The 19,617-nt window shown below is 42.1% G+C and overlaps 1 protein-coding gene across 2 annotated transcripts; it reads left to right on the top strand.

Annotated features, from left to right (window-relative positions):
* Positions 1-650: 650 nt before the first annotated feature.
* CRK (CRK proto-oncogene, adaptor protein) lies at positions 651-16,882 on the top strand. 2 transcript variants are annotated; one of them, XM_061363399.1, is made up of 3 exons: positions 651-1,005; positions 8,040-8,405; positions 13,542-13,680. In XM_061363399.1, exons 1-3 carry the CDS (start codon positions 762-764, stop codon positions 13,547-13,549), a joined length of 618 nt encoding a protein of 205 aa, XP_061219383.1. In that variant the 5' UTR covers positions 651-761; the 3' UTR covers positions 13,550-13,680. The 2 variants fall into 2 exon arrangements, with proteins under 2 accessions (XP_061219383.1, XP_061219382.1); XM_061363398.1 differs by having other exon boundaries at positions 653-1,005; positions 8,040-8,575; positions 13,542-16,882.
* Positions 16,883-19,617: the final 2,735 nt, after the last annotated feature.

The following is a 19,617-nucleotide window of genomic DNA, read 5'->3' on the forward strand; positions in this document are numbered from 1 at the left end:
ACCCAATGAAAACCCCACCAACTCCAGCGGCTTCAGCTGAAAACTGGGGTACAACGGTGGGGAATGGGAAGCGAGGTGGGGGGGGAACAGCCCTTGGTCGAAAGGAGACGTTTTGGTCAGAAAACTGTGTTTTTAGCCAGAAAATTACGTTTTTCTGATTTAGTTTTTAGTCAGAACACTAAATTTCACCATGGTAAGAAACCTCACGATTTATTTGCTTGAAGTCTGTGAACAATTGCACAGAATGAAGGTCTTTTCTTGCTGCTGTGATTTAATATTCCTAATATCCTGCCTTCTTATAAACCACCACAACAAGACACAGGAGCTGGGAAGCCACCAGGGAATGGGAACTCTCAGGGTGCTACTCTGCCCTCCTAAAGGGATATACCACACGCGAAGACGAATTCTAACCCTCCTCCGCGGACAAGGGCCTGCTCCCCGGCCTCTCCTCACGCCAGCCCGATGTGAGAGCACTGTGGGGGTAACGCGACCGTCCCGGGAGCCCGGAGAACACCCCGGTACCTCACGGCTCCTCCTTCCCTCAGCGCCGCCTTCCCGCCCCTTCACCGCGCATGCGTCACTCTCCACACACCCACTGTGCCGCGCGGGGTGATGACGTCACGCGTCGCCCGCGTCTCCCGTGTGAGCTCACATCCGGTAGGTGAGGTCAGGGCAGGGTCCGCCATTTTGGGTGGCGGGGCTGGGCGCGGAGTGGGGCACCGGCGGCCCGCGGGCGGCGGCGGCGGTGGGGGGGGTGCCCCATGGCCGGGCAGTTCGACTCCGAGGACCGGGCGAGCTGGTACTGGGGGCGGCTGAGCAGGGCCGAAGCGGTGACGCTGCTGCAGGGGCAGCGCCACGGGACCTTCCTGGTGCGCGACTCCGGCACCATCCCCGGTGACTTCGTGCTGTCGGTGTCCGAAAGCTCCCGCGTCTCGCACTACATCGTCAACAGCCTGGGGCCGGCGGGAGGCCGGCGGGCCGGCGGAGAGGGCCCTGGGGCCCCGGGTGAGTGACCCCCACCAAGGGCTGGCGGTGCCCCGGTGTGCGGCTCCCCACGGGCGGCGGTGCGAGTTGCGGAGCTCTTTGTGGTGGAATGAAGCGGAGGTGTGCTGCTGGGGCTCCTGGCCGAGCTGAGCCGGCTGCCTGCACCTGCCTGCCAGGCACCTCACAGCTCATGGTGAGGTGTTCGCTGGAGCTGAGCGCTTGTTGCAGCCGTCCTGAAAGGGTTGTACAGGTGTAGAGCTCAGCCGGTCTTTTACTGTCATAAAGCGGTTACGTACAGTCCATAGATCTTGTGGCCCTTTAGCCAGGGTGGAGGTGTCACCTAAATGTCTGGATTCTGACTAGTTTTGTGTTAGAGAGTGAGGCTAAACTTCAAGTTATGAGTCAAAGTATTATGTGGGTGGTTTAAGTAGTGGGAACGCTTAAGGAATGTAAGTCAGATGTGAGGTTAAGGGGGGATCCCCCCCGTGTCTTAAAAGGGAATGTTTGATGTTATTCCTTAACCTGACATCTGACAACGATGTGTTTAAGTGTAGCGCTTATAGAGCACAAGATACTGATTGTGCCACTACTATGAGAAGCAGCATTTCTACACGTACAAGTGCAAGTGAATGAACAAGAGTCCCCAGCAGCATCCTCAGCTGTGTGAGCATGTGTAATACAAAGGCAGTGGCCTGGCTGAAGTTATAGTGGAACTGCTCAAGTTTGGGTATTAATGCTTGCAGAATGATGTGGGTGTGTTGCTAGCATCTCGGAGAGGATCCAGCACATGATTTGGGAGTGTAGTAAACCTGTGTAACGAGAGATCTGCTGAGCTACTTTGGCAGCGTGTGAATTGTGCTTTTTGGTGTAGCTCGGGTTGGAATAAGAGACCTATATTGGGAAGATGCAACAGTACTTGTTATGGGAAGGATTCTTCAGCCCCTGCACAAGCTGTGGTTAAGAAGGAGATAATCTAAGACAAACAGAACTGTTGCCAATAGGTTTGCATGGTTACGGAGTAATTTCCCCTGCCGAGGGGAACATTTCCTATTGGCAAATTTGGGAAAGCCCGAAATCATGGTGTTTATCCCAGGAACTTGTGACAGAGCGCACCCAAGGCACGAAAAGCGCCACAAGGTAGAAATTAAAGGTGGCTGAATTGAGCTGGAAGTGGAAGTCATTACTGCTGTGGGTAGTAAAATGGTTTGCCACAAGATGTGGTGGAGTGTTCATGGTTTTGTGTCTGAGAGGACAGAGGTTTATGTATTGAGTTGTTGCCATGCATGACTGGTGTTACACAGAGCAGAATAAGTTACCCGGGTGGCTTGTTCTGGTTATCCAGCCCAAGAGGATTTTAAAGACAGTAGTGATGACCAACACTGGAGGATGTGTGTCTGTCACTTCTGGGCAGTTGTTTTCCATGTTCCTGGAGTATCACTTCAGTACCATCCCCATCCTCACTTTTAATTGCATTACATTCTTAAGCTCGGGCTGGTTTATGTTAAGGGTGTTAAAACGTTTTGGTGGTGGTTTTAAAAATCACTCAATACCCCTTAGCTAATTCTCTTCTGTTTTAGATGTTTACCCGTTTTAGAAGAGTGGCTGCTTATTGGAGCTGTGTAAGCTGTTGGCACAGTAGGCTTAATAGATGCTGAACAGTATAATTATGCTTTAGCTGGTCTCTTTTGATTTCCCCCGGCTGTACTGAGGATGGGTGATGCATCACTCCTGCACCACAAATAGTGCAGTGCTGAGATTTTAGTAGCTCCAAATAAATCATGTGTCCATGATTTGCTCTCTTTTCACACTCAAACCAAAGAAGGTTCTGGGGTGTCTGTGTATTAAATTAAACTTCAAGTGTAATTAAGATTTTCTTCCAGGAGAATCTTTACTGTGTTAATTGTATAGTTAATGGTAGAGGTTTTTTAGCAATTGATTCTCACTGGGAAAGCTGAATACGCCAGATCAGGGTTTTAGGTTGGTTTTTGTTTGTCTCAGTATGTGTGTGTGTATTTCATGAGTGCTTTAACACTGCTCTGTGCAGAATGAATGAGATGAGAAGCTTTGGCTTCCCTAATGTAAAAGGAAGCCAAAAAAAACCTGTGATGCTTTCATCCATTTCCAGAGTATAAAACTTGGTAAGTTTTTCTTAATCCACCTTTTGCCTGGCATGCTGCAGTTTGTAACTTCTCACAGGTGATTTTTCAGCATGAGGAATAAAGAATTTAACAGAACTACTCAAAATAGCTACGTCTCCCTGAGATGTTTTTAAGGCCAGTCAAAGAAAACAGGATACGTGACTGGATTATGGGAAAGCAAAACACTGTTTCCAATGGAAATTAACAACTGAATCAGAATTGGCTATCATTTGTGATGAGATATCACAGTAGCAAACAGGACAAAGTACTCCATGCAGGCATTAGTATGGCCACGGACAATAGAGGAAACATTGAAATGCATCATATGTTTGCAATTTGACATATGAGTCCGGCGTAAAAATGTATGATATGCAGTAAACCAAAATGCCTAAAATATCTGCAGAAAGATGGGCTTTCTGTTGAAAGTAAAATGTAATAAAGCCAGAAACCTTATAGTGTTGAAAAGTTTGTCTCTAAAGCAGGAAATTATGACAGATATAATGTAGAAGGTGGTGTTTTAGTAAGTTTGCATGGTAAGAACATGCTGTTTGACTTGCATTTCTAAATCACTTCCATTGTGACTGTACTTCCTGGAATCATATATTTACATAATGATATCCATACTCAGCTCTGTAGGCAGTGTCTTTAGATATGTGTGAGCAGGATAATCTAATTCTGATACTTGGGGGGTTTTGAGGGTTATTTTTTGCTATTTGCTGTTATTTGTGGGGAATTTAATTTTATTTTTTACATTACGTTCTTAAAATGTGGAAGCTTGGAAAGTGTATACATAGGCATCTACTTTAATCCTCTGGTTATTTGCAGAAATGACAGTATAACTCCTGTAAGAATATTCTCCTGCTGTGCTTACAGCTCTTCTCAGGAACAGAGAATGGGGTTTTACTGGTTGTATAGGGTGTTCATGGGTACTTACTTGTTTTACTCAGGCTTGAGTAGGGAGGTGCTTGAGAACAGGGAAAAAGGTGTCCCTATGGGGGTGTGGAAACACACAGGCTGGAATGTGATGCCTTCAAGCAGGGTTCCCAAATGCTCCAGGAGAAAACTGGCTTACATCACTGTGATGTCTTGCTTTGAAATGAGAGCCTCCTGTCTCAGTACCCTGCAAGATAAGAACGTCTTTTCTTGCCCGAACATACTTTATAAGCTGGGGAAAAGGGTGCACCCTTATAGACTAGCTCTAGATACAAAAATGAAAGTCTGTTTCTGGGAGGTCTTCCCTGCACTGAAGAGGAAAGCTTGCCAAAGCTTAGGAATAAAGAGTAAACTGCCTCATGGTACTAACACAACTGGAGTGAAGAGAGAAATATAAAACCCCTGAGATGTCTGAGAAAGTGAGATGTTACTCTGTGGTTGCACCACCTGCCCACACTCAGAATGTTAGGTGGTTTATACCTCTGCTTCCCCAGTATCTGTCCACTATTTAAAACATACATAAGCAATCTTTTCCAGACTGACATGAAGCCAAGACAGGGTGAAAGTGTTTTGTCAAGAAGGAATGTGCATCATAAACAGAGAACTGACAGGGTCCAGATTTGAAACTTTCATTCTGGGACACTTTGGATTTTAACTCTCTCCTGGCCTTTGTGAGAGCAGAGGTTTCAGTGTGTCTTCTGACATGCTGGAATGGGTGGAATCAGGTTAAGTCACAGTGCTGATGGAACTAGGATGGAATAAGTAAGAAAGGTGATGCTCAGCCCTTTGTGCTTCTCATTTAAAGGAGTCATTTTACGAGCTGAGTGGTAGAAAGAAGCTGAGGTGCAAGCTGTGAATAGCTGTTCTTCCTTTGGATGTGCAGAGCTGGGAGAAAGGAGAGTTATTCCTCCTACTCTACTGCTTGTCCAGCTTTAATAGGAAGTGACTAAAGTTCCTCCAGTAGCTAGGCTTACCTTTACACGCCTTCTGTTCTTCCTGAGAGCCCTCAGAAGATGCAGTGTGCTGCTCAATATTTGTGCCTTCAAGAATCCCAGAATCATGAAGGGAAGCAGCTCTGGCTCTCCAAAACCCATTTCCTTTGCTGCTGTAATCTTTTCTTGTGGTACATCTTGCCTTAATTTTTCCATTGGTCTACAGGTATGAGAAGTGTTGCAGCTCAAACAAGAAGCTGAAGAATTCCTCTGAGCCTGAAATCTGTTAATCTTTGTGTTTCATTAATGACAAACTTGGAAGCCCATAGTGAATAGAATTATTTCCTCGCTACATAAGTGAGCATTATTCAGCTCATTTCCTTGTAGCCAAACAAGAGTATACACAAAAGACTTAAACAGATGGGAAGCTTACCACTTGCTTGGTAAGGTGTAGTCGTGTTTTATTTCCAACCTGTGTTTTCTTTTCCTAACTGTGACTTTCAACCATTTTTGTCCTTTTAATGTCTATTTTAGCTGAATTTAGAAGCTTTCTATTTAAATTCTCCAGGCAGTGACCTTCATATTCACTGATTGGGATTAATCTTGTAGATTTTTTTGTTGTGAAGAGGTTTGTTTGGAGGATCTCTATTATCTCGCTCCTATCCAGTTGTGTGAAATGTCTTTTAGAATGTGATTTTTCTGGGATACAGTACACTGATCTCAGTCACTCCTTCCCCACACATAAACTTCCAGTGGATTTTCCTCTTGGAGTCCAACTTCAGATTTATTCAGGTACATTTAGCAGCTATTTCAGGCTGTTATGCATTAATTCAAGAGGGTGAACCTGCTAAAGAGAAAAAGGAGGGAGGGGAGAAAGACATCCCAAAAGCCCCTTGTTCATCATAGTGATGACTTTGGTGCTGACAAGGCTGATGAATGTTACTGAATTGCTCATTTCCTGTGAGTTTTAAAGAGACTTCTGTGTGTACTTTGCTGGTGACTGAAGATCTCAGCCTTCTGAGTCAGTTTGTAGCAGGTTTTACAGAGGTGGATTAGAGTTTCAGGCTATAGATTTCTGTCACGTCTAAGTGCTGTGTCCACAAAATTACCTGGGATTCAGTCTTCTCCTTATAAGAAGACTCCTTCAGGACTTGTGGTCCTCCTAAAGTTCCCTTGACTTCTCCTTTTGACATAAGTGTCTACAGAAGCCTTGAGCCTTAAAGTTTCTCTTCTAAAATAGCAACAGATGTATGCTAATGTTTGTCACCAAGTTTGTCTGAAACTTGATGTCTATGCCACTTGTTACAAAGCACGGTTTCCTGCTTCCGATGCTAGCGGAAGCGCAGCATTCCCAGATCATATGCTTATGTAGTGCACATAAGCTGTAGTGAAGCGGTGTAGAGATGCTCCTGTGAGACCACAAAGCTAATAACTGCCTCTGAGGTGAAATTCCAGAGTTCTTGCTAAGTCTGGAGCTGTAAGTTACATCCCATCAACAAAACTTGAGGGGGTTTGCATCTTTTCAACATGACACTTTGGGAGAATAAGGTGGCATCTTCCTTCTCTTTCTACACTGGGTTCATATTGCTTACTGATACTTCTGTTAACTTCCTTATCACTTGTGATGCCAGTTTGTGGTTTGGGTTTTGTATTTTTTGAGGGTATTGCTTCTGGGTTTTGGCTCATTGCATTTGTGCTCATTTCTTTTGCAAGCCTTTCAGGGCAGTTAATGCATGCAAATGGGCATTTTCCAATGACTTAGTTCTGCTGCTTTGAATTCCCTGGAACCAGCTTCACTAATGTGCATGTTCCTTCAGGATACTTCAAAACTTATTTATCGGGTGTATGTCTATGTTGATCGTATTGAATTTGCCCCTTTCTCTATTAGAAACCCTTTTTAGTCTCTTGCACTGTTGGCTTTCCATGCTGACAGTGCTACTTTGAAGGGGGTTTTGGATCAGTGACAGCTTGAAGAATTCTGCTAGCTTTGTACTCGAGAGCTCAGTCTCGGAACAGTTAGATATTCCCTGCAGAGAACCAGACTTGCGAAGTAAGCATCTCTTTCTTCCTAAGAGTCACTCATTAAAGCATCAGTCTTTCTCCTCTCCACTACCCTCCCCCAGCCTTCCACAATCCTTCCCATAACTGATTACAGTGTATGGGGCTTGTGGAAATAGAACATCATGTGTATGGTTTTTCCCAGATGAGGCTGAAGAACATAAAACGGGGAAAAAAGTGCAGCACACAGATCGAAAACGAATGGATATCTGCACTTTGATACTTCTAATGACTTGAATGAGAACATCGTCTGTATTTTAATGTGTTTGAGGTTGAGATTTATAGCTTAGGCTCCATCTGAAAAAGAACCTACAAGACTTGAGATTAAAAGACTAAATTATACCTGTTATGAAAACATACATTGATGCTTTGCATTGCACCAAATAGACATAATGTTCTTTAATGGTACCTTTTATCAAAAAGAAGCTCATTTGCTCAGTCGCATAAGTTGTTCGCTGCTGTGCAAAGCAGTTTTCCGTGCCTTTAACCCAAGACCTATTACAGCAGGTAAATAACCATTATTGCAACATGTCCTTTTAAAATAACTTTTAAAACCCCAACTTCCTTGAAATTGCACCAAAATTTCATTTGCTTCCTGATTTATAGTATAAAACAGGAAAAAGGGAATTGCCTGTTACTGGATGTACAGGCTCCTGGGAAACTCAAATGTACTGAGCATTTATATTTGTTGGGTCCATATAACACTCAAGGAAACGGGGTATTTTTATCCTCATTTGGGAAGTTTGGCAGTGCCAAACAACTTCTTTTTTCCTTCTTTAACAAAATTTTTACAAATAAAACTCCATCCTTACAATCATGATAGTGCTGTCTTTGATTAGAAATACACAGAAGAGCTGAGTAGGGTAAATGTTGATCTAAAGATGACCAAATTCACTATCAAGTGATGTATCTGTAAATATAATTGTCTTCCCAACTGTTTTACTTGGTTTTAACTGTTGTATGCTCTCTTTGACATGTTACCTTCTTCTTTCAGGGTTGAATCCCAGCCGATTTCGAATAGGTGACCAAGAGTTTGATTCTTTGCCATCTTTACTGGAATTCTACAAAATACACTATTTGGACACTACAACCTTGATAGAACCAGTTTCCCGATCCAGACAGAATAGTGGTGTTATCCTCAGGCAGGAGGAAGCTGAATATGTGCGAGCTCTCTTTGACTTTAATGGAAATGATGAAGAAGATCTTCCATTTAAGAAAGGAGACATACTGAAAATCCGGGATAAACCTGAAGAGCAATGGTGGAATGCAGAAGACAGCGAAGGGAAGAGGGGAATGATACCTGTTCCTTACGTCGAGAAGTATAGACCTTCCTCTGCTTCACTATCTGCTCCGATTGGAGGTAACCAGGATAGTTCCCACCCACAACCACTGGGTGGGCCGGAGCCAGGGCCCTATGCCCAGCCCTGCATCAACGCTCCGCTCCCTAACCTTCAGAATGGCCCTATTTATGCCCGGGTTATCCAGAAGCGAGTCCCTAATGCCTACGACAAGACAGCCTTGGCTTTGGAGGTACATAATGGGCAAAACTTAGAAAGAAGAGATCTGTTCAAGGGATTTCCCTTTCAATCACATTCTAGTTTTGTAGGAATAAGAAAGGGAAAAGCATTGTAATACTGGTTTTACATCATGATTAATAAGTTATGGATAAAAGCTTTTTTTTTTTTTTAATGAATAAGTGACTAAAGTCACTTGTAGACTAGAATTTGATTGTTGTAGCATGTTCAGGTTACCGTGTCTTTTGTCAAACATCACTAACATAAGTGTTTCCCATCCATGTTTTCACTTCTGAAGTCTTTATTTTAGGGGGGAGGGAGAGGGAGCACTTCATAAGTTGTGTGTCTGAACCTGTGTTCACTGTCTCTTGCTTCACCCTGAGCTTTAAAAGGTATGCTGGGTTGTTTCTTAGCTTTTTTCCCCCCTAATCTGTCAGCAGTTTAAAAAGTAATCACTGGAAGCACTGAGAGTCACTTAAACATTACACAGACTGAGAGGATGATGATCATGCATTGGTTTTTAATTGGTGAAGCAGGAACACATAGTTCATTAGGGAGGTCTCCTGTAAAGCAGTGATTGATGGAATGTGATTTGTAATAAAACAATGATTGATGGAGTATGATTTGTAATAAAACAGTGAGTTTCCCTAAGGTTGATTCACTTCCTGACACAATCAATTACTTGACCATGCCCTTTTTTATTGCTTTCTTCTTAAAAGGAGACTAGAGTGCTGTATCTCTGCACATCAAATAGCTACCCCCCAAATTGTAGTTGAGGAAATTGAGACTTAAGGTATTCTCAGTGGCAGACCTTTCCCTTAGGATGATATGTAAATTGATTCCTTTAATCTGGGCTTTCTTTGAGCTAAAGGCTCTGGAATTTCCTGATACCTAATTGACTTCCTGTTTATATAACATTTTAAGTACTTGGGAAAAAACAGTTTCTGTGCTGAGTCAGAGCATCTCCTCTTCACTCTCAAATACTTCATTTAATTGTGTGGAGCACAGAAGTCACTTCAGTGATGTGGCAACTGGAGGTCTGTGTCTTTAGTACAGAATTGGCACATGCAGCACATTCTGCAGACCTGATGATGCACAACCTGGGAGGTGGAAAATACCCTCACTGTAGATAAAATTTGTCTAGGGAAGCAGTGTAAATATACTCTGAGGTACTATTGTATGTGTGAATTGAGATTGACAGGATACAGAGTGTAAATTTTGGGGTTGAGAAGCATGTCTAGAAATTCATGCCAACTCACCAGGTTTTGGGGAATGTGGAGATTTTTAACCTTCAGGCTTTATATAGCCTAAACCACCTTCTTTTTCCCCTTTTCTCACTCTCTCCAGCCAGCCACCTCCTGGAGCTTGGAAATACGCCTGCAATTACCAGATGTTAGATTTTCTTTGAGCTGCATTATTTGTCAGAACCTTTTGGGTTACTTTCTGGCTTTTATTTATCAGTGTACTAGCAGTGTTCTCTTAAGCTTAAGTTTACATTTTATTTCACTTAAAGTGGATCCCTGCAACAGTGCCCAACTCCCAGTTTGGTAGCATGAAGTGGGATAGAGTGAGAAAACAGATAATCCAGGCCATTGTGAGCAACTTTGAGTGAGGGCAAAATCCTTTACACACTGAAGAACAGCTTGTGATTGCCACAGCTGACCTTATGTTAGTTCAGTCCTCTTCACTATAACCCACATGATCTGTCAAGTATGCTGTGCTTTAGTGTCCTGGGTTTGGCTGGGGTAGAGTTAATTTTCATCCTAGTAAGTGGTGCAGTGCTGTGTTTTGGCTTTAGTCTGGGAATAATGTTGATAACACACCGATGGTTTAGTTGTTGCTCAGCAGAGCTTAACCTAATCAAGGACTTCTCGGTTTCTTATGCCCTGCCAGAGACAGGCCACCTGACCTGAACTAGCCAGAGGGATATTCCATACCGTGGAATGTCAGACTCAGTATAGGAACTGGGGGGAGTTGGCTGGAAGGGGCTGATCAGGCATCAAGGATGAGCTGGGCATTGGTCAGCAGGTGGTGAGCAACTGTGCATCACTTGTTCATTCCTTTCTCTAGTATTATTACTACTATTATTATTGTTATTTCTCTACCTTTTTATTAGACCAGGGGCCTCTGTAGTTGCTGACTTACTTAAATACTTCACAGTTGACATGTTGAACCTCTTGGTTAGAATGATATATTCCTGTCTTGCTATAGCTCTAGATTTACGAAGAGTAGTAACAGTGGTGGTTCTTTATTCTGTATATAATATTGCCTGATTCTATAAAGTGTGAGCTTCTCATAGGCTTCCCCAGCTTCTTTGCAGCTTTTTTCATTTCAAATCACAATGTTACCAAGTTGCTTTCAATATCTGTACAGGACAAACAGCAATATGCACTTCACTCTCTGCAAGTTTCTCTTCATCTTGTTTATCAAAGTACTGTTTCTTGTTGTCTCCTTTTTCCCCATTTCCTTTCACTTCATTGTGTTCCTTCTCTGTTTAGAGATCTCTTCTTAGATAGTTTAGTAGAAAGCATTATGTGACTCTTATCAGTCCATTTTTGCCCAGACCTCTTTAATAACTATAGACAGTGGGTTCTTTCCAAATTAAAACTCTTATCCTTAAATCTGGCACTGTGAATGGGTGGGGGTGGATCACACTGTTGCTCTTAGGAAAATACATCCTTAATATCAAACATTTTTGGTCCAAACTGCAAACAGAATACCTCTCCTCTTGTTTTTAAACTGACTTGGCTTTAAAGAAGGAGGTTTTAAGGAAGGAGGATCGGATGTTCTAATAAGGGCTGTGCTGTGTTATGGAAAAAGATTCAGCAGGAGATAACTTTGCTTATATCTGGACCTGTTCAAGGAGTTGTCAGTCTATATTAATTAAAAGATAGGAGGAAATGAGATCAATCCATTGTTTTTCTTTGTAACAGTAGCAGAACTGCCATCTTGACCTTGGTACTTGGAATAAAACCACAGCATTAAGTCTTCACATGAACCTTTAGTTTTGCTTTGAAGCATATGGGATATATTTAGTTTTAAAACTTCTAATGAAGACAGAGACAAATCCGGCCTCTTAGCGGGTGGAATGTTATTCCCAAGGTGCTGTGCTTGGTGGGATGATGTGCAATAGACAAATGATACCATAAATCAACCTTAAAAATGAAAAGAATTCAGAGAGAACATCCTCTTCTAGTCTAAATGCTTTAAAACTTTCCTTCCTAGTGGCTTGTAGATTATATACTTTTCTGTTGAAGGCTGATACATAGATTATATCCAGGTCTGAAGCAATTCACAGTTATCTAGGATAGTGTTCTGGTGATGGTTGTGATTAGGAAAGGAGATTTTCTTCCTTCTAGTATTGTCACAATTAATCTTCCCCTTGTTAAATTATAGCTGATGTATCGGTGTGGTCAACTGAGGTTGGTATAATCCCCCAGTGATTATTTGCAGTAGCAAAATTATCCATCTTGCTTGAATGAACTCCTCAAGAGCAAAACCAAGCATTCAGTAGTTCACGAAGGCTTCCTTTTGCCTGTAGCAAATAAACGAGAGGATTTTCTTCAAAATATGATTCATTAAAATGTCTCTACTAATGGCTACAGAAGGAAAAACTGGAGTCCCAGGCGTGCCTCTCATTACCAGAGAAGTAACCATCAGAGGTATGGGAAGCTTAGTTAGATGTCCATGGAGTGGTTTGAATTTATGAGCTGTTAAAAGCTGTTCTGGCAAAAGATTGCAAGTGATTAAAACGCTTAAAATTAATGGATATTTGTAACATCTTAAATTGCTGTCCTTGTTCTTCATTCACTGTCTGGCAAGTAAGAATAATGAGATTCTCTTTTGGATGAATTTGGAAGGCAGTGATGAGCATCTGTGTAAACTAGTAATTGTATATTCAGTGAATTTCCGGATGAAATGTGGTAATATTAGCTTGTGGCTGTGCCTGGAGAGTTTATTTACAGTATTAATGAAAGAAAATAAGAGTATATCTGTCCCAAAAGCATTCTCCATCTGTGACCTGGGAAGAGTTCTGAAAACTGTATGTTACTTGTAACTAGGATTACTCATAGAATTCTACAGAGGAGTAGAAATGGGCAGACAGCTTTTCAGTGTTGCACTTAACACCTCTCCAGTGACAGTCTTTACAATGTAAATTGTGCTTTCTTAGGTTGTGTAAGTGCTCCTTAATTAAAGTGTCCTCTAAGATTCAACAGTTTTAGGGACTGATTAGACCTAGACTTGCAGCCCTGACCTGAACTACCTGACTGCACAGCCTTGGGAAAGGGACTGCTGTACAGTGCTCCACCTTTGTCAGAGGGAGATGATACCTTTAGAACTGGTTATGTGAATATTAGGTTGGAGATGAGAATATGAGATACACTGCTGTGCTTCTATTTAGTGTGGTACATGAGAACTGGACACTTTTAAACTACAGCATATTGTTCCATCAGTCCATAGTAACCATTCTTTTTGTTTTTCTAGCCAAACAATTCAGGTATAAGAGGAAAGGGCATTAATCATCTTTACCCATGCTATAGTAATAATCTGTGGCTGGATTATATCTATCTATCTGTCCATCCATCTTCCACTTATCCAGATCTTTTCCAATACAACCTGAAAAGCATTTAGTGGAATTTCCAAATTAAGGAGCTGTTTAGCTTGCAGATTACCCCTGCAGACCTTCCCTCCCTTCATGAGGTGGTGGATGGAGCACAAGCAGAGTGCAAACCTCTGTCCATTCAGTGCCATGCATTTATTGTGATGGTGCTCTGGCAGGTTAGCATTGGATTACAGGCTCTTCAATATAGGTAGTGCTCACCTAATCTAGGTACACTGCTTTCTCTCTCTGCTTTCTTCAGGAGTGAATAACATCGGGTGTAGGCTATAACATGGTCAAGACTAAAACTACTTTTTATAGAAGTGTATTTGGTCCACATGAGTTTTATAATTGTAACACATCCTTATTTCCTACCCTGCAGGTCGGTGAGCTGGTAAAGGTCACAAAGATTAACGTGAGTGGTCAGTGGGAAGGAGAGTGTAACGGCAGACGTGGCCACTTTCCATTCACGCATGTCCGCTTGCTGGATCAACAGAATCCCGATGAGGACTTCAGCTGAGTGTGGCTCAACAGTTGCGCTTCCAGATGGGAACAATCTCAACTCGTTTTTATTGCAGATGCCATCAAGACTATGTTCCGACAGATGTTGAAAGCGGTATCGCTTGTCTAAGCATTCTGATAACCTGCAAACCCCTGGGACTGAACACCACCATTCCTTAATCAAGGGTCATGTAATTCAGGGTACGACAGTAGATAACTCGTGTGTCAAGTGGCAGAACTAGTACATGATTATAGGTTGTAATGCCTGCTTCTGTCCATGTGCACAGCAGGCTGGACCTTGCCAGCAGCAGCAGTTGGAGAAGGCAGTAATGTAGATGTTAAGGTAACATTTATAGCTCTCTCCGGTCCTATTGCTTACGTTGCTTCTTCCTCAGGCAATGAACATCAACCTTAGACAATTCAATATATAGATAGAAATGTCACAAATTTATCCTGGAGCTTTCTCCATATTGTTGTTTCTTTCCATCCTGAATCCTCTGTCCTGGAAAGGCTGTGGAGTACTTTGCGTGGTCAGTTACCTGTGCGCGGTACAGATCCACGTAGAGCCTGTTGAGGACAGCCTTATGATTTTATTGATGCTCACCATTTTAATGGTAAATGACAGATCAACCGTGGAATTCTAGAAGTTTGTGGACACTAGATTGATTCCTTCAGTACTGTTGATGCTTCAAACGTAGCAGCTGATTTTAAATTAAATTTTTCTATTAACACACCAGTATCTCCTTTTATCCAGAAATATAAAGCTTATGGAAGTGTGAACATCCATATCAGTGCTGAAACATACGTGCGTAGCACTTTAATGCATAGCTTTAAAGCAGTGTTTGAGTCACTAAATATACTAAAACATTGACACTGCTTTCCAGTAAGATTGAATTATATAGGGCCAGTGTAATTTTTCTGGAGTTCTTCAATAACTCCTCTTGTACAATACTCTTACAGTACAAATCAGTGTCAAACATGGTGAACTGACAAACCAAATACTAGTTTTTATTTTAAAGTTACTCTGGGGACTCTTCTGGTTTAATTCCCATTTGTAAAATATTTGATAGTGAATTCACAAGGATTTTATTTTTAATAAACTAATGGAAAATACTTGTGTGCTTCTGGATTGATTCTCAAAAGGCAGAATAGAGTAACTATGGCTTCCTAGCTCGTAATGAGAATCAGTGCATTGAATAGGTGGTATTATGCACTGCTTGGTTTTGGTTTTTAGTCTGTTCTTCTAATTATCTGGTTTTCTCTAACATAAATCAGAATGGATTCAGTAAGTTTTGTAAACTGAAATGAAACACTGAAGTAACTCCCCCTTGCCTGTACCCTGGATTGTTTTCCAAGCACAGCACTCTAGTGACCAAACTTAAGCAAACAGATTTTGTAACTTTGCCTACAGTGTAATTCATACACAACAGTTTTTCTGAATAGTAGCAAACTGAAAATGTTCTTTGGGTTGATAGAAGCCATGTGCTAGAACAGCTCATTGGTTGTGTAAATGCTGCAAGGGCTGGTTCGCATGGCAAAGGCTATTGCTGCAAGGCACCGACCCGGACAACAGAATCCTGGTAACACTTTACCTCAGAACTGTAACATGCTGGAAATCATAATATTTCTGTTCTATTTAAGTACTAGTTGTTTTACTTCAAAACTAATCCATCAGCAAGCCTGACTAATTTTCAGGTAATGGGCACTCATTAATCTGTAGCCTAACACCAGTGTTCATCATGCTTTTCCATCACCAATCTCATAAGCACTACTGAAGATGATAAGAAAACTGACAGTGGTGACAGAACAGTAACAGAGAATTGCAGTACTACTAGTCTAGCTCGAGGTGCTCTTCTGGTTAGTGATCTGCCAGGGATTGTGGGATCTCTTCTAGCTTAGGACAAGATTTACTTTGAGGAAAAGAGATGAGAAACTAACTTTAGGTCCTGTAACACATTGGTTTTGTTAAGGCTAATTTGTATTTTTCCTCTCACGTGGATATTTACTGGGACTATTTGTTTTTTCAGTAGCTGCATTCTAAATAACAGACTTAATTCCAGGTTTACCAGTTGCCCATTTAGGCTTAGATTGCAAAAGAAACATAATGAACTGTGTGTTCTTACAGTAACACGGTTTGTTCTGAAGTATTTTTTCCAGTTGCAGCTCATGAAAGCCCAGATGCTTGAACTTTTCCAATCACAATTATTTTAAGATACCAAAAGAACATTTTTCACCTGGTTTTATTATGCAAATCTTGCCTTTTTAATACGAAAGATGCAAATTGAATCAAGTAGCAAATACCCTGCAGTCTTTGTAGATGTGGTTTTGTCAAGACTGTATAAATGGTGAATATTTGTACACTTGGAAAGAGCTAATAAAAGCAACAAGAGGAGTCTTAATAGCTGCTGTTGCACTAGAATCCGAAGTTCTTGTCAAGCAGCTTCTTAGGCAACTGATACGTTAATGCAACTGTTTTTCACCATTCAGTTCTAAGCCGAAATGTGATTTTGTTTCATAGATGATAGAAATATGAGTGTTTGCTTTCGGACGAGATAGACATTTCAGCTTCTCGAAGCTCTTTAAGGAAAATAGGTAGAACCTATGTTCATGAACATGTAGATGAAATCCTTTTGTGGCCTTTGTTTAATCCTCTTCTGTTTGTTCCCTCCCTCCTCCCGGATGCGTGCAAAAAAGAATCATTGCTAAGACTGTTGGTCACTATCTTTTGTCTCTCCTTGGCTGTGGTTTTGGTCTCTTGTGCATAGGCAGGTGTTAGAACTAGAATAATCATTTCTAGAAATACACCGTGAAAGCAGAATGCTCAATTACACTGTGTTCTCCTGGTGCATTTACACATTATATCACACTAAAAAGTACAACTGGCTGCTATGGTTTTTTAATCTCTCTTTCATTTTGGTAAACCCCAGCCTTTTTACTAATATTTGCCCTGGTTAAATCTTGTTAATCTGTTTGAATTGTATTTGTTAATAATGCAAATATTTCTAATCATCTTAAGAGTAAAACACTTCATTTTTTTGTGTTAATGGTTTTGGAGAAGGATTCTAACCAAACCAGTTTGAAGACAAATATGAACATGTGCCATTGTATTATAACACTATCCACTTTCTTGACAGTTAAAAGTCTTTTTTTATTTTTTTTGTAGCATGTAATGTATATGTTCATAGTACGTGAAGTAAATAAAAAGTATAGCCAAAACTTTGACTTGGTGTCATTCTCAATCAGCTCTCATTGGGATACTTGTATTGGAAATAGAGCAGTGGGTATGGCATTTTGAATTGGCCATACTCATATGAAAACAACATAGATGTAAGTCAAACCAAGGTCACTAAAGTGACTCATAACCAAGTAAGAAACAAGAAAAATAGAGGTTTTACAGTCAAGTAAAATCACCAATAAAACCAGGGTAACTTTCTGTAATCAAATTATTTACTTGAGTCAAGGGGGTGGGGGAAAAAGTGTATCTCACTGCAAAAGAGGGCTCATGAATGTTGTAACGGGTTAGGATGACTTCCCTCTGAGGGTGAAAGAGCACTATTTCAATGGAAAGCTACAATGTGCAGTCTACTGTCAAAGGAGGAAGCACCAAAATGTCTATATCCCCTGTGGGAGAACATTTGTAACATGAACCTGCATTAGACCTACTTTTGCCATTGTAATCCTTAAAAAACTGTAAGGGGACAGTGGCCTCTCAGCCACAAGGATAAGCATCTCGGTGGCAATACTGTATATAAAGCCAGTTTAATTTGGGGTGTACACCACAGCACAGCTCCAGCTCCACACCAGTGGGTTCCTATTAAATTTTCATGGGTAAAAGTGCTGCCCCCAGCTTTGCTCCAGTGTTCATACAACTTGGCTGCAGCAGAGCTGCAACCCAAGAGGGCCTTTTAATGAGATTACCTGAGATAATTCAGTAGGAAGAGGTTCCATAGACCCTTCCACACTGCACCTCTGCTGCTTAACCTTGGCCTGGTATGAGTGTCTGCTGCTGCAACACACAGCTTGTGCAGAAACCTATTGCCTTGCCTTTCCCCCTTTACAACAACTGTTTTGAGTGCAGCAGTGGTAAAAGTTGAAGGTGCAAGGGACAAGCAGATTGCATCAGCAAATGATGTTGCATTTCCCTGCATTAGACTGTTTATTCTTTGTGATTGCCAAATCCCTGACCAACACCCAAATATTTGCATGCCATCTATAACAAGTGCATTCAAATATATTTAGGGTATTTAGACAAATAGGTTATCATTTAGCAAGTGTATCAACTTTTGCCAAAGAAGCATGCTGAAAGTGGCCTCCTTTATATGTATTGTTGAGGTTTCTACAACTTGAGTAGCTGCTGAACATGAGGATCACGGAAAAGTGCATCTAAATTGGTGCAAATCTGATCGATACTATGCACAGTTTCTATATAAAACTAAGCCTCAGTTGCAGAAATAGACTTTTTTGTGGTCAAGATTATGAAGTGCAGAGGTGATTTTCCATTTCAGAATGATTTTTAGTATATTGATGCAAATACATGGTGACTGTATACCGCTGGGGTCTTTTGGGTGCCTGCCTGAACTGCTTTTGTAGTATTACTATGTATTTAACAAAGAATTCAGAGGTAAATACGTATAATGAGTCCCAATTTTAACATTTTTTGACCATATTTTCACTACATTGAAAATAGCTTTTTTTTCTTGACATCTGCTTTTGACCTTAGTCCAGACACACCAATATCTTTGTTTTTTCTTTGATGGAGTTGTGATTTGAGATTAGGAAAAGAGTTGAGGGCCAAAATATCCCCTGGAAAGAGACCATCGATTTTGTGGGCTGGCAAACAGTGATAGAAAAAGAATCTCATTATGGTTTTAGACTTATTTGTACGAAACCCATAAGGTTCTGTTCATTTTACACACCAACTGAAATACTTGTGTTAAAATGAATGAGGAAACAATAGCCTATAAAATACATGCTTCAAACGGTGCTTTAGGTTTGTGCCCTCAGTCACCCCTCAGGAACCTTCTTCAGTGGGCACAATACAGTAAATAAGAGGGTACCCGATGCTGTGTCCAAGAGGTGCCAGTGCTGCTCAACCTCTGCCGCGTATCAAAGGCTGCCAGGATCTTTGTGCGCTTCCACACCTCGGGAAGGCCGAGTCTTTATCCTGCCCATCCGGAGACACTGGGGAAAGACAGATACAAAACTTCATTCCCAGCGACCCTCAGCAAATCTTTGAAGATGACATTAATGCTTTATTCTCTTTTAGTTTCCTCAGACCATTCTGATGTCAGAAATTGAGGTGTTCTCTCAATTATTTCAGAGCTTTCTCCGGGTTTTTTTTCTTCATAAGTACTAAGTGAACTAGTGAAAAATGCAATTTTAACTTCCAGTTCTCCCAGCCTCTTAAAACTGTGAAATTACCATGTCCCACGTCAGACACAGCACTGGAGGTGATACTTTGCTTGAGTAAACAGCCTGGAGAAACCGCAGCAAGCTGCCAAATCGGCCCTTCTGCCTTTCATTGCTTAGATTCACCATTGTGTGCGGAGCATACCCAGTGGTTTGTACGGAATCACACACCCAGGTATTCAAACAGCGTTCGAGGGCAGCAGAAACGCGTTCCCTCAGAGGAACGGGAGCGCTGAGGCAAACGCCGTTCCCCGTGAGCACCCTCCGCCTGAGGGCTGGCGGCCCACCCTCAGGCGAGGGAAGGCCCGCGGGAACCCCCCTATCAGCCCGGCCCCACCCGCCATCGGCAGCCCCGCACCTCGCCCCGCCGCCTCCTCTAGAACAACGGCACCCTCTCGGCTGCGGCCCTGCCACAGCCGGGCGGGGAAGCGGCGGCTCCGGCTCCGGCCCCGCCATCGCCGGCTGCCGCCTCACGGCCGCGGCCCCCGCCTCCCGCCCGTTGCTAAGGAGCCGCCGTTGCCATGGGAGGCCGCAGGACGCATGCGCGC

Source organism: Neopsephotus bourkii, unplaced genomic scaffold (assembly GCF_033783945.1).
Source record: "Neopsephotus bourkii isolate Nb327-2 ecotype Australia unplaced genomic scaffold, CSIRO-AGI_Nbou_v1 NB_1154, whole genome shotgun sequence".
Lineage (NCBI taxonomy): Eukaryota > Metazoa > Chordata > Aves > Psittaciformes > Psittacidae > Neopsephotus > Neopsephotus bourkii.

Bases quoted from the DNA above. Each gene is read 5' to 3' on its own strand.
- CRK (XM_061363398.1), top strand. From the start codon at position 762: ATGGCCGGGCAGTTCGACTCCGAGGACCGGGCGAGCTGGTACTGGGGG. The intron at 1,006-8,039 runs GTGAGTGACCCC...TTCTTCTTTCAG, and splicing joins AGAGGGCCCTGGGGCCCCGG to GGTTGAATCCCAGCCGATTT. The intron at 8,576-13,541 runs GTACATAATGGG...CCTACCCTGCAG, and splicing joins AGACAGCCTTGGCTTTGGAG to GTCGGTGAGCTGGTAAAGGT.